Source organism: Rhinatrema bivittatum, chromosome 2, assembly GCF_901001135.1.
Source record: "Rhinatrema bivittatum chromosome 2, aRhiBiv1.1, whole genome shotgun sequence".
Lineage (NCBI taxonomy): Eukaryota > Metazoa > Chordata > Amphibia > Gymnophiona > Rhinatrematidae > Rhinatrema > Rhinatrema bivittatum.
Genome location: NC_042616.1, coordinates 55,299,321 through 55,314,969, shown reverse-complemented (window position 1 = coordinate 55,314,969; position 15,649 = coordinate 55,299,321). Strand labels below are relative to the sequence as shown.

The 15,649-nt window shown below is 45.2% G+C and overlaps 1 protein-coding gene across 16 annotated transcripts in view; it reads right to left on the bottom strand.

Annotated features, from left to right (window-relative positions):
- Positions 1-9,404: 9,404 nt before the first annotated feature.
- MAP4 (microtubule associated protein 4) overlaps positions 9,405-15,649 on the bottom strand; it is a 456,329-nt gene continuing 450,084 nt past the window's right edge. For 15 of the 16 annotated variants that reach the window (XM_029588164.1, XM_029588168.1, XM_029588169.1 and 12 more), the window contains 2 exons: positions 11,983-12,163; positions 9,405-11,792 (listed from right to left, as the gene is read on the bottom strand). In XM_029588164.1, the coding sequence (XP_029444024.1) occupies positions 11,785-11,792; positions 11,983-12,163 (189 nt within the window). In that variant the 3' untranslated portion in view covers positions 9,405-11,784. The remainder of the gene's footprint in view (positions 11,793-11,982; positions 12,164-15,649) is intronic. The other variant, XM_029588167.1, reaches the window with a different exon arrangement.

Sequence of the window (15,649 nt, the reverse complement as noted above, 5' to 3'; positions counted from 1 at the left end):
AGCTATTACTGCTCCCTGGAGCAAAGAAGTGCACTGCCTTAACTTTTGTTTTCTCCCAGGACAAGCAGGATCGTAGTCCTCACATGTGGGTGACATCATCAGGATGGAGCCCAATCACACAACAATTTTGTCAAAGTTTCTAGAACTTTGAGTGGCATACTGAGCATACCCAGCATGCCACGAACCCTGCATCCAGCAGGGGTCCCCCTTAAGTCTCTTTTTCTTCCACGCAGCAATAGCTTCGCAGATTTCTGGAGCTCTGTGAGAATTCCTTACAACTTTTTCCTCATGGAAACTTAATTCAAAAATTTCAAAATTTTTCCCCAACCACAGAGTTTCCCCATCATCCTCCGTTGACCCTGGTAAGTTTACCTCATCCTGTGCAGTCAGTTCCCGGCAGTGTTTTCTTCCATGTCTGACAGCCACCAACCATGCACCATTTTTCTTTTTTCAAAAAATTGGCTACCAGGTTCTGAAAGTGCCTGAGGACTATGTCCATTACAGACCCTCACAACATCTGTGTCTTGTATGTAGTCAGTGGGCCCCAAGCACAACAGTGCACTAGCTGTGCCTAGATGACACCAAAAGGCTGCAGGGCCCACTTGGAAAAGATAAAACACCCTTGTGTTTCCATCTACTCCAGCCAGGACTACACAGAATCGAAAGCCTTACTAGTCAACAACTCCGTTGCCATTGAAGTCTCATCGCCATCACGACACCAGTGACTATCCTTCACCAGCCTCTTCATGTTCAAAGGCATCGATATCTTCATCCTCTGTGCCGGAGGACCGGACTCAGCATTGGGAGAAACACCGTCACTGCGCCATAGACATGACCCTTCATCCGCTGCTGCCACTGACAAAATCGGCATCAACAGAACCACCACCCAAGAAGTCCAGGGGAAAGGGGCCCCAGCCTCCTCTGGGACACAGAGGCATTCCCCACCGACACCGGTGCTGGGAGCAGAGACTCCACTTGTACATGTGGACCCTCCGGCAACGCCTTCTGAGCCTCCAACCCCAGTGGCTGAGCTATCAACACCAGCCTTCTGGGAGGAATTGGACCAGATGGTCCAAGAGGCAGTACTCCATGGATTCCAATCTCTACCAGCACCAGCTCCCATGTCAACACCTGACCCGATGCCTAACATGCTGGCTCTGCTTCTCGAGCGCCTGGATACCTTAATTAGAGCATTGCCATCTGTGCCTGTACCTTCCATGCCATCAGCACCTCCAAGACCATCGACACAGATACCTATTCCTTTGTCCTCTGATGAAGAATAAAATTTTCCAAGACCAAACCTGATTCCAGGACCATCGGGTCTGTTGCCATCCTTATGTCCATCAACAGCACAGATTCCATCCATGCCATCACTGTCCTCTGTGCTTCCATCCTTTCCATTGGTGCCACCTCCAGATCCAGCTGGATTTGGATCCTTACCTCCAGCTGAAGGCCCACAAGGTGCTGAATATGCACCATATGATCTCTGGGTTGATGATTTTTCTGACACTCAGGATGCAGATGAACTCCTGTCAGAGCCTTCACCCCCAGAAGAACACCACCACTCCCTTCCTGAAGACCTCACATTTGCCAACTTCATTAACAAGATGTCTGAAATCATCCCTTTTAAACTACAGCCTGAGGAGGATGCCAGCCATAAGATGCTTAAGGTATTACAATTCATTGATGCCCCTAAGGAAGTGATGGCAGGTCCAGTACATGAAGTGCTCCTTGATTTGTTATAACACAGCTGGGAGCACCCTGCCACAGTTCCAGCAGTAAACAGAAAAACTAATGCCATCTATCTGGTCCAGTCAGCTCCGGGCTTAAAAAAAAAAGCCAACTGCCCCATCAATCTGTGATCATTGAGTCTGCCCAGAAGAACGCCAAGGGACTCCGGCCTCATTCATCTGCCCCTCCAGGTAAAGAACAGAAATCTTTGAATGCCTTTGGCCAGAGAGTCTTCCACGGTTCTATGCTGTTGGCATGTATAGCAGCTTGTTAGCTCTACATGTCTCAGTACTCAAGGAAGCTTTGGAAGAAGGTCCAAGAAATCTCTGAAACATTTCTAGATGAATAGCAAGAAGGACTTACCCCAATCCTTCAGAAAGGACTAGATGCTAGAAAGCATGAACTAAGGGCAACATTATGACATCTTTGAAACTGCCTCATGAGTATCTGCAGCAGGAATAAGTACCAGATGCTGGGCATGGCTCAAGTCTTCTGTCCTGTGCCAGGAAGTCTAAGAAAGGTTAGCTGACCTTCCATCTACAGGGGATAACTTATTTAGTGACAAAATCCAGGAAACAGTGGTGCAACTAAGAAATCATCATGACACCTTGTGGCAGCTGTTCACTTTCCCCTTAGACTTTCCATCTACCACCAAGAGCTCTTTTTGATGGGAGCCTAGGAGGTTATCCTATAAGCCACCTCCATCATGTACTCGATAACCTAGACCTTCTCAAAAAGAGGCCAGCCTTGACAACCCAGAGCTCCAACAGTCTGGTCCAGCATCGGGGTTTTGACTCCTTACTAGAGGGCAGAAATCAATCCCTGCCTACCACACTGATTTTAGTAGGAAGCCACTTGTGCCACTTTGCCAACATGTGGCACACAATTACAACAGACCAATGGGTCCTTTCTGTGGTCACCCATCGTTACCTTCTGAAATTCCTCACGCTACCACCGAACCTTTCACCATGTCCAGCTTGGGGGTCTAACCAAACACACTTCATGTTGAGACAGAGCTCTTGACCCTCCTACAGTCCAATGTGGTCGAACCAATACCTCTCTGCTGCACTGGGGTCAAAGGTTCTACTCAAAAAATCAGCCGGCATTCATCTTATTTTGGACCTTCGTGCCCTAAACAAACATCTCCGCAGAGAAAAGTTCAGAATGGTAACCTTGGGCCCCATACTCCCGCTACTGCAGTGGGGAGATTGGCTCTGCTCTCTAGATCTTCAGGAGGCTTATGCCCACATTGCCATAAACCCTCCTCATTGAAAATACCTCTGTATTGGAAACAAACCCGAGTGCTGCCATTTGGCCTAGCATCAGCACCCCATGTATTCACAAAATGCCTGGCAGTAGTAGCTCACTTGTGACAAAACATCCACGTCTATCTGTATCTAGATGCTTGGCTCCTCAGCGGTCTATCCCAAGAGGAAGTGCTCCACTTCCTCCATTTCACTATCAGCCTACTGCAATGCGTGGGGTTTCTAATAAACTATGCCAAGTCCCATCTGACTCCCTCATGCACCCTCTTGTTTATCGGAGCAGATCTAAACACTGCCTGTCAATATGTAAAAATGAATAGGCTTGGTTAATTGCTTCTCGACTTCTGCATGCCTGTTCCAGCTGTAGCAGTGCAATACCTAAGGGCTGACAAATGCAGGGCTTTCAAATCACACCAGCTTGTGGAGAAGTTAGACTTACATTTGAAGTGGAAAAGCACAGCATGAGTATTTTACATTCTGGACAAGTGCTGTTAATGAAACCATCATGAGGACACTTCAAAAGGTCAAGCCCTTTCCACCACGCATCCCCTACTGCTCAGGATATGAGGAGGTAAATTAAACAGGAATCAAATTATTCCTGTATTTCATTTTTTTAAAAAAAGTGTATAAATATGTATTTGGAAGCACACAACGCTCAAAGTGTTTTTATTTTACAACCTTAAAATTCATAGTTTCTTGAAGGGTGAACATTATGATGCAACACTTTGTAGAGAAACATGGCTAAAATTACACTTAGTGCACATGGCCACTGCATTTCCACCCCTGACTTCATAGTGTTTTACAAAGACTAGCAATATGGCTGCCAGAGCAAACACTGTGTCACTCCTACCCAACATCACAGTGAAATCTAAAAGGTGTGCACTTGAGAACAAAAACCATGCAGTGCTAGAATATGATTTTTTTTGGGGGGGGGGGGGGGGGGAGAATGGGACATTGAATGCAACATTGAGCATTAGACCATTGACTTACTATCCTTGGAGAACAGCACTTACAGGTATGCAGTTATCCTCATTCTCTGGAGCATACCTGTGCAAGAATGATCTCATGGTGGATGTTTTGAACTTTGGTATGCAAAGGGCAAAAAAGTGCTTGAATGTGGGCACAGAATTCATTTTTAAAACCATGGAGCTTTTGCAATTTTCAAAATCAGACCCCCTTCCCTATTGTACTAGGAACCGCCTCCCCCATATGAATGGATTGTTTTTCCATAATTGCTGTACCTCTTGCTTCTCTAGCCTTAGATTTCCTTTTCCTGGTTGTGGTTCCTTTATGCAGTACTTCAGTGTGTGTTTGTAAAGCTGTCAAATGCCAGGTACCATGTTATAAGGCAAGCTGTATACGTGCCTAAACCAGAAATGCTTCCTGTTTTTGCATTAGGAATGCAGCCTTAGCCTACTTGGAGATTTAAAGGATGCCCTTTAACCCTGGTTTAGAAGACAGATTTGAGTATCAGCATGTCCTACTGCTCTTACCTCTTCTACCCTGTGAATCACAGGAGGCCACACCACACACTTTAATTTTATGTTGCTTGAGGTTGGGATGAATGGGAATAAAACTAAACACGTGATAGTTTCACTGGTAACATTAAGTTTTATTTCAGTATTTTACAAACAAGCATCACAATGTCAAATTGGAAAGTGTCTATGAAGGACATGTCTCATTACAGCCCAAACACAAAACATGACGAGGCAGAAGCAAAATCCAGCAAGAATGGAATCCCCATGGTTCAGCAAGCAATGCCTGCTTTCTGCTCCACCCATAACCACCATTTCTAACACATTTAGATTATTTCCTCTAAAAATGGACACAATGGTTCTCAAGTCCCAACCAACCACTTTCTCCCAGTACTAGAAAACGGAAGGTCCTGGAACATTTGAGTGCCCTGTAGTCCTGCTACAAACAAAGCTGCATGTTAGGTGAGCATCAGGACGGACACTGAAGTGCCTGTGCCAGGCTACATTCATTTGCCACCTAAATCTAGGGATATGCAAATGCAGTGCTATTGGGTGCCAGATTTGACTGAAATCCCAGCCTGCAGCTTCATACGTGCAGCCACACCTTATTCTGACAGGAGAAAAACTGAAATGAAGACTGTGCAGAATGGCTGATACAAGGATCCATATGATGAAATGTATTTGTGCGAGGGGGATCTGTTTTTGGTTAGGTCTACATGAAAAACAAACATTCTTGCTCTAGATGTAGTAAACACCTCTTGAAAATACTTGTATTATTGCTTGGCTGAACCAGCTGAAATGCTTTGTTATAAATCAGACTGACTGAATATTCACAGCAAACAGCTGAATACATCAATCATGAGTCCACTCCCCAACTATAAGCAGTCAGTATGTAATTAGTAATATTCAGAGCACTATAAAGTTATCTACAATTGAAATTAAAATGTTTCAGAGTCCTATAAACTGAGCCGCTCTTCAGGCACTGTAACCTCAGTTACAGGAAACAACCTAATCCTATCTACAAAGCAAAATATCACTTGTTGCCCTGCCAACTTGGTCAAGGTTTCCTTCAAGTAAACACCATAGTTTGTTTAAAAAGTTTTTGGCAAAACTATGGCACTTATTGAAACACGTTTGCAGCAGTTGTACTATCAAAATGGCCACCATGCTCAACATGACTAGCAACATCACACATGGACCAGAGCACATGCAGGGGGGCAGGAGGGTACCCTTTCCCCAGACACCAGCGGAGAAAGCAAGCAAGATGGCCAACTGAGCTCCCTTCCAGCCCACTTCTATGATTTCAAACACAAAAACAGAATGTGTTGGGAGAATGACCAGCAGGCCCTAGCTGGTATCTTCCCTTCACAAAATTTGCCTTAGTGGAGAGACAAACAGTAATGAAAGTCCAGGAGCACAAACTCCACTGGGAGGTCGTTCCATTCACCAACTCTTGCCATTAAGAAACGTTCCAGTGTTGCTCCCGAGTCTCTGCCCCTCCCCCCATGAAGCTTCTTGTTCTAGAGCTTTCTTTTGTTTGAAAAAGCTTTGATTTTGTGTACAGATTCCCACTTAAAATGCAAAGCAATCACATTTACAAGGACATTTAGCTAAATATTTTAAACATGGCCATTTCAAAAATCTGAAGTTTTCATTAGAGGAAGCAAATTGTCCTAATGTACAGCTCTCTAACAGGTCCACTCCCTTACAACGGCAAGTAACAGGACAGGGTAATAAACACTTTGGAAAGCTATTTGTTGCTGGCAAAGGTGAGGAGGTGCTCCACGTGTAGGATTTCTCAGAAAATCACTCTTGCTACCTCCCTCCTCTACCACCAATCTCACACCTCTCAGGCAAGCAACGCATTTGAATTGTCAGCAAGCCAGCCATTAATGGGAGGTATTTTAAAACTCTTGATTCATTTTATGAGGCATCGCTCATGCTGCCATTTTTCAGTAACAGAGCACTCACCCTCGGGGAGGAAGTGACGTCATCTGGCTAGATGGCTGCCTGAACCCCGAGCTCCGCAGCAATTTCTCTTTCAATCGCACAAGCAGGACTTCAAACGCTGCCAAAACGCATTATAAATATATAAAATTGAATCGGAACGCACGGCTGACAATCTGATTATGGCCGTAAAACGGTGGATTTCCGCTGTTTCTCCTACAAGAAGCAGGGAGACCACGAGGTTGGGGACGCTGATCAGGCTGCGATAGGGGACACGCAGGAGAACAGCGAGGAAATGGCGGATCAGTTCAATATTACCTCAGATGAAGCCCCCACACGTGCAGAATTTCGTTCATGGTTCTGCAGCATATGCCAGGATCTTAAATCATATAGGACTGAGATGCAGGAAATGATGAGTGATCTTCAAGACGAATTGGCCACTTTAGGACACAGAGTGGACGATATAGACAACTGTTGAAGCCCAAGCAGAAAATTCCAAATGTTTAAATGAGCTCTGCACTGATTTACAAGAAGAAAATGCCACCATACGCTCCAAACTGGCTGACCTAGAAAACAGAGCTAGGAGAAGTAATTTGCACTTCAGAGGCTTCCTTGAAAATAAGGAGAATACAGATTGTATGGACCTTATTATCCTGGTTCTGTGCCTTCTTACTCTGTACTAATGGCGAACGTGAAAGTGAGCAGCAGGCTGTGGATTAAGCTCGACAGAGCCCAAAGGGTTTTCAAGGCACCAGGCACAGGAATCCCTAGAGACATTATCGTTTGCTTTCAAGATTATACTATTAAGGAGCAAAGCGCGAACATAACGAGACGGCAAATGAAGTGGCCCTGGGAAAACCAGGAAATTTCTATATTTGCCATTTTTCTCGAGCCATTAGCCACCATCATTAGAGGGGATCCGGAGGCCTCTGGCTTCTCATTTTCTCACCACACTTTCAGATTGTCCCTCTTCACAGATGACATTGTGATTACGCTCACTAACCCTCACCAGTCCCTAACTGCTATAGAGAAGAATATAAAAGTTTGGCTCAGTCTCCAGGTTCAGTGTGAACTGTGATAAATCTGAGATCCTTAACCTCACCTGTGGCCCAGCAACGGTACACACCCTGAGACAAGTACATCCTTTCCGCTGGGTCTCACAGAAAGTAAAATATCTAGGGATATATTTATCTAACAATCCCGAAGATCTATTCCATTTGAATTCACACTGCTTTTGAAGAAAGTATTTGCTGACCTAGACCAAAAGGGATAGACTCCAATTATCTTGGCTGGGGAGGATAGCAACCATCAAAATGAACCTGTTATCGAGGTTGCTCTACCTTTTTCAGTCCCTACCTATTTTGATCTCTAATGACATGCTTAGACGATGGCAGAGAAGGGTTTTCAGTTTTATTTGGCAACAGAGACCTCCTAGGGTTAGTCGCGTGGTTCTTTACCAAACTAAGGCGGAAGGAGGGTTGGGGATACCCAATCTGCTCTGGTATTACGTGGCAGCGCAGTTAAAATCATTGGTGGTGTGGCATCAAGTAAAAGAAGTCAAGCATTGGGTCACTATAGAACAATCCATGATACCCATGATGCCTATGGCAGCTCTACCATGGGAAGCTAGGAAAACTTGGCGTCCCTGCCCCAATATGCTCCCTACCACCCATCATACAATGAACGTATGGGATAAATGGCAGACTAAATCATGTTACTTTTAACTCATCTATTTCATAACCAAACCTTCCCTCCTAGCTTACCGCTTTCTTCATTTACGAGGTGGAAAGAACAGGGTATACATTGTGTATAACACATATGGGGAGGCGGGGATATAATGACCTGAGGCTCTATGCTGGGACCGGGAGATGGGGCCCCGCGACTATTTTGCTTATCTTCAACTCCGCCATTTCTGGAGGACCACCCGGGTGACCCTGGCTCTCTCTCGGGGAAATCCCTGTTTGAAGGATACTGTTCCACATTAACCACTCTTAAAGGCTTAAACTCCAAGATATACAAACTACTCAATGTGCGGCTCAATTATCATCTGGCACATATCAGGGCATGGGTTGGCGACCTATCCCGAGATTTTACACAACACGAGTGGGAAATGGTATTTGAGCAAATTCATAAGACCTCAATATCAACACTTCTGGTTGAAAACAGCTATTAACAACTGTACAGATGGAACTTAACTCCAGCTCGGTTGGCAAAACTAATCCCAATTCTGATAGTACTTGTTGGAGAGGGTGTGGTTTAATAGGTACTTATATTCATATGTGGTGGTCGGGAGATCGCATTCAGCCCCTATGGAAACGAATAGAATCCCAGATTTCTCAGATATTGCAAACCGATGTACTACTTGCAGTCCTGCTCTTTAGGATGGGTTATATATTGAGGCAGAAACTAAGAGTCATAACCAACGCAAACTATCCCCAGTAACCTTGAGGCATCGGATGCTAAAGTGACCAAAAAACTTTATTCCTCCCATCTTTCTAGGGGAGGCATTACTATTTGAAGTTGCTGCTAACAAGCAAGCTACAACGTTCTCGAACAGAGATGTCCAACAGCACACACAGGGCCACCCGTGCAGATACTTCGGATGTCCAACTCCTCGTGGCATTCCCTGCTTATGATCCCTGGACCCACTGCAGGGGGAGGTGGCGGCAAATGCTGGGAACATGACAGTGAGTGGAAGACGGTGACGCAACGAGCATGGGGGGAGGGGGGGGGGGAAGTACAGCTGCCACTTTGAGCCTGGAAACTTTTGGCGAAGCTAAACTTCAGAACACAGAGCAAGCCTCCTATGATTTGTGGAGGCAGGGGGACGGAGTAAGGGACAATTCAGGGAACGCACACACACATGTACGACAGCCCCTCCCCCCCCTTTTTTTTTTTTGGTGCAATCTGATTCTCTCCTTTTTCATTTTGTATTTAGAGGGAAAAAAAAGCACTTTTGAGACTATTAGACCACTTCAATGCATTCTGTGTTACGTTTTAAAGTCATTTTATTAGAAATCATGCAAATTTTATATAAAAAAAATACAAGTGCAATAAGAATCTCATGTGTCAATACAGATTCCGGGATATCGTGTCATTGTCAGCTTCCCAAAGAGAAATCCTTCCAAAACCAGGAGAGGCTGGGCCTTCACCTCCTTCCCACCCCCTGGCTCCAGAGTTTTCCCCCCTGTGCCACGGAGCCGATGCCGGCCTTGGAAAGTCAGTCTCTCGTCTTCACTTTAATTTAGCTTGATCCCCCCTGTATTTTTCTTATTCTGCTAAAGTTTTATTTTCTGTTTTTTAAATTACGTTTCCGAAGACCCGAGAACACTAAGTTATTTACATTTCATTCCTTTAGTGTCGTTCACAACACAAAAAATGTCAGCTCAAACCACGATACAGAATTGTCTTCCTCCCCCCCCCCCCCCCCCCACCAATATCACAGCTGTGAATGATTTCCAAATCTATCCTACCCACAAAGACACAACCAGCCACCCGACGTTCAACCCTCCTCCCCCCTTCTCACCGCAGACACGTCTGGTTCTGCGCTTTACCAGCCCATTTCCCCTCCCCCCCATCTCTACACGATTTACGACAATACGGTTACACACTCTGATCGACATGCCTAAACCAAAAAGAAAACTCCCTCGCGCCTTAGCAACCATCGGCCTGCGTCACCTGTAAAACTCCTCGACCTGTCTTCCAAGGGGAGGAGCAAATACAAGAAAGGGACCCCGAGGGCCATTCCCGAAATATGCCCAACAGGGATGGGAACCCATGTAAGCGCCAGAGCTGGCGGCCGCTCTAGGGCTGGACTAGACTCTAAGCTGCTCCGTCTTTGGCAAGAAATCCCCCATCCCCATGCCGCTGCCAGACAACATGGGCACCAGGAGGGCCTGATGATCTAAAGCAGCCGGGCCATACCCCCTCCCTCCCCCTTGGATCAGCCCCTTATACAGGCAAGCACAGGCTCTAGCGCTCCAACTCCGTGGCAGGAGCCCGATCCCACCCTCCCCCGCCAACACCACACTCTTCGGACCTTTTCTTCTACAACATGGCTTAAATCTCCCATGAAGCTGTTCCATCTTTTAAACGCCCGTTAACAAGGAGGAGGAGGAGAAAATAAAAACAGTTACAATCGTTTGATATGTTGATAAGCCAGCACTGCAGCAGCGGTTAATGTCATTTTACTGTCTTACGGCTAGGGGAAAGGACGAAAAAAAGAAAGGAGGGGAGATTTAGCACAGCAGGTAGCACACGATTTCAATTATCAATACTTCATCACAACAAAAAAAGGTTAACATCATCTATGGGTAAAAAGCCTAGTGCGAGTGTGTAATATATATATATATAGAGGGGTTTGTTTGTTTTTTTTTTTTTTTTTTTAATTAAATATTTAAACACCAGAAACGTAAGCAGCAATGAAGTCAGAAAGGAAAAAAAAAAAGAAAGCTCATAGCTTATCCTCATTAACTATGGCTTGGCTTATCCCACGGCAATTCCTGCGCAACGAGAGCCGCGCTTGCAGTTCCTATGACAACATCCACCTCGCCCCATTCAGCAAATCCTAGCGCCCTCCGCCCCCCAGGTTACACAGTACATGGGCGGCCAGAATGGATTTCTGCCCTGACCCCAAAGACAAAAATGTTACTCTTCAAAGTAATAAAATGGGAACTCACGCCCCCAGTTAAAAAGAGGAGACATCTTTTCTTATAAAAAAGCCCACCAGGGGATTGTGGGAACTTGTGGAGCGCAAGGCACCCGTGAAAGCTCCCGGGGCCGCCCTCGCTCCCCTCGCAGGCCGCCCGGTAGGGCACCGGCTGCCGCCGCTATTCCAATTCCTTCAAAGGCTGTGCGCGGCGGGAACAGCTGAGCGGCAGTGCAAACTCTGCCCCCGAAACCTTCGCAACCATGCCAGAGGGACATACACACCCCCCCCACCCCCGTTCCTAAAGCCGGACGCTGGGTTAATGAGGTTAAGCTGGAGTAAACTCTGCAAAAGCACAGGGGGAGGGGGGGAGGGGGCATCACAAGCCTTGCTGAGCAAAAGCGGCGGAGGTTTCGTCTGCGAAGGGAGCGGCCGGCGGCTGCTGCTGCAGCGGAGAGGAGGCAGTGGAGCCGAGGCTCTCGCTGACTGATGTGCTGCGCCATGGGGAAGTGCTGTCGGAAAAGTTCGGGGATTGGTATACGATGTCTGCTCCGTGGTCCGTGCGGGCCTTGGCGTTTTCACGGAACATCAGTTTGTGGGTTTTAATCTGCAGCAAAGAGAATGGGTGGGGGGTGAGGTGGGTGGGTGGGGGAGGGGGGGAGAAGAGACAAAAGAAGGGGGGGGGGGGGAAATGGAAGACGACACCACAAAGTCATCATTAGATGCCTGGAAAATAAAAAAGTTATTTTGATTCATTAAGACTGGTGAAAAAAAAAAAAGTGTAAAGCAAAGAAAAAAAAAAAAAAGTAAAAAAAAAAACAAAACATAACTGCGGTGAATACCTGCCCTCGTCACTGGTCAGGCTGAACAAAAAGGGCCACAACCTGACAGAGAGGAAGGAGGCACAAGCACTTACTTGTTTCTTGAATCTGAATGCTGAAGCTCTGAATTTCCCTTTGGTCACCACCCTCAGCAGGTACAGTCTCCTCCCCTACTCCATTCTCCCGCGTTTCACTGCCTGCCAGGGCCTGGGGCGCTGTCAGATCTCCATTCTCAGGAGTCTGAGCCAGCTCGCCTGCCTCCTCGCTCCCCTCAGTCTACAATGAAACAATGGGGGTGTCAATACAGGCATGGGAATGAGATGGGCGTGAAAACTGCAACTGGGATTCAAACAGAAGGTGATAAAAAACAGAACAAAACATAAAACCACACATTATGCAATGACACATTCAGGCTGAAACAGTCAACGTCCTCCAGCAAGGTGACTCTGAACAGCCTTAATGAAAACAGGTGAGCAAAAAGCTTCAGCCCACACCACAACACCGATGGTCAGAGTTGTGATGAGGAATCTGACAGATTGCAGCTTAAAAAAACAAAACAAAACCAAAATACATACATGCTCTTGCAACAGTCTGTAAGAAATGAAAGTTCTCTCCATACTTGTAATTATCTGGAAATCGACCGATTGATAGTAGGACAAGGCGCTCATAGGGAGAGGCTATGACGGGTCTGCTAAAGCTTGGCTCTATTCAGTACTATCAGATTGTCCCCTGAAAATTCACTCTGTGATCTCAGCTACCACAAATCATCTTACCTTCCAAGCTGCATGCTGGGAGATGCAACTGCATTTCACCAGTCTGACAAAGTGAGAGGCTACCTTCCAATGCTTGTGATATATTCCCCCCCTAAGGAAAGCAGACGTGATCATACCCACCCCAGCTGGAATGTGAATCAGTCACTATGCCGTAACCCATTATCGCCCCATTCATGAGAGATGTAACGTTGTTCTCCACAAAACAAAAGTTTGGGTTTTTGTTTTCTAAATGGCTGAAATAGGCTTTTTTCCCCAACTGCAACTCAGGCGCACAAGACCCTTGTATTGATCCACATGGAAGACTAGAACAGCAAAAGATGTAAGACCATGGCTTTGCCTGGTACCTAATCAGTCGATTCCACCTCTAACATCAGCTTTCCACATGGAAAGGAGGGTATGGCAGACCTATATGTACAACCTTCAAAACTTTAACTAGTCTAGAATAAACCAGGAATGGTGACCTTGTCTTTCAAAGCCACAAACAAATTGTCCGAATATCCACAATGGAAACTCCTCCTATTTGCATAGAGTGACTAATTCAAGGTTGGCAACTAGTTCTGGAATGCCACAAGCTGGTCTAGTTTTCAAGATACCCATAATGAATATGCATGATGTATATCTGCATGAACTGCTTCAATCTCTGGAACTGATTACTGCAATTCATTATTCATTGGTCTCCCTGATAACACCATGAGATCCCATCAAACCCTTCACAATTCAGCTGCTCATGGTATAGGTAGGTCCCAGAGACCATTTTACAACAATTTTGTTTGGAGAAATTGGATATACGGTTTTGATACTTAGAAATTACTTAATGTATCTACATGCTGGATAGCATCTATCTTGCAAAGTTACACATCAGCACATGCTTTGAGATCTGCAAATAAAGGTCTCCTTAAAGGCCCCTCTCCACATCTGGTCCATCTTGCTGAAATGAGAACTTGCACTTTCTGTGGCAGGGTCCACCTTATGGAATTCAATGCCCCAGCAGTTGCACACGTCAAACACCGGCACTTTCAGAAAGTCGCTTAAAACCTGGCCAATTAGATTTATCCTAAGCATTTCTATTCTGGAAAACAGCCTTAACAGAAGGCACCAAGTTACTACACAAAAGTTTTGTTTTTTTTGTTTTTAGATTTTTTCATAATATTGGTTGGATCTATTCTATAGATTTAGTTCTTTCAGTGTCATGACAAAGTAAATGATGGCAGAAAAAGACCCAATGGCTCATCCAGTCTGCCCAACAACCTTTATCATATAGAATCACAAATGCACATAAAGTCACACAGATTACACCCATATTTGCTGATCAGGATCTTGTATGCACAATTGCCGTTACAATATTAACCCCACAGTCTTAAAATCCTAAACCTGTCCCAATTACAATCTCGCCCTTTTTCTGTAAAATGTTGGTTGGGTCTATTTTAGATTTAGTTGTATGATAAATTAGACTTGGATCTTTATACCTCCGCATTAGAAGAGTTTACATTATGACACTCAAAGCCATCTACATTAGACATTTTATATACCATCGTTCCATATAAAAGATCACAACGGTTTACAACAATAACATTCATAGTTATAAATCAACAGGTAATAATGGGTAAAGGAGGTAGTTTTAGGATTGGATTTGTCTTCATAGCTCTCATCTACTTTGATGTATTGTAATTTGTTTTATTTTAATACCTTTTATATTTGGGGTTTTTTTTTTTAATTCATATTACTATTGTAAGCAGTCACAAACTTTGGAGTGTTGCAGTTGATACTTTAACAAAATGCGTATTCATTGTGGATATTCTGAAAGTCTGACCTGTTTGTGGCACTAGAGTTGCCTTCCCTGGGTCTAGTTTATGGCAACTTCACAGTTTTTGTCACTCAGAACTACACTCTGTTACATAAGTTATAAGATCTGTACAGGGAGTTAAGGGACAAGAGAGAGAGGGGAAAGTGGTACCATTTACTCCGTTATACGAAAAAAGGTTAAAAATGTGAAACTGCAGTTTGGCAATGTATAGTTGAGCTAATATCCCCTTCCACATGAAATGTCCCGTGGGGAGACCAGAATCAATATTTCAGAGAGAAAACCAAGACAGAACCATATCACTCCAGATTACACACTTGCTCTTAAAGAGTTGCCAGTTAAGGTCTGCCGCCATGTAAAATAGGCCTCGGTTGCCATGTGACAGTCAGGAAACCATCTCACAACCCCACCCACTATGCTCAGACTTACCCCCCTATGATTAGAAGCCTGGTCTTGCTTCTATGCTTTGTAAGCATCTCCTCCCTCCTACAAAATGATTTATATGTACTGGGCCAGCACCCTTTGTGCAAGCCTGCAAAATAGCCATCGGTGTGCCAGGATCTAATGCCGGTGAGAGCAAGAGAGGCAGCCAAGAAACAGAAAAAGAACTCAGACAACTGGAAGCCAGAGTTTGGCATTTGATTGTAGGGAGGGAGGGAGAGCAAGCTACAGAGCAGGGGCAGCGATGGGGGATTTTTTTTTTGGATACCTGCTGCCAGTGATCTCCAGCTGATTTAAAGGCTCATGATATACAGATTGCAGACATGCTCAGTAACGTGTGAACTTCGGAGCTCCAGAAGCCACAAAACAGACAGACAGACTGGGTTCAGCGCTATGTCTAGAGGCCTGAGCACAGAATGGTGGGGAGGGAGAGTACGCTTTGCACAGATGTTTTGCAGCAATTCGATTCATGAAGCAGGAAAAGGGTTACGTCTTCTGAGGTTTGGCAAAGGAAAAGCTTTGAGCCAATAAGGAAGATGTAAGGGACCAGAAGAGTTTGAAGCCAGATGAGATCAACCTTTAGGAGTTTGACACAGGCAAAAGGATTCCAGCAGGAGTAAAGTCCCTGCTCACAGAATGACTTGAAGGCTTCGGGTGATTGAATTTCTTGCAAATGATTACAAACTCAGTAAGGCACATGAAGTTTCAGCCTAGCCAAAAGAAGGGACCTGCGCGACGGAGCAGGAC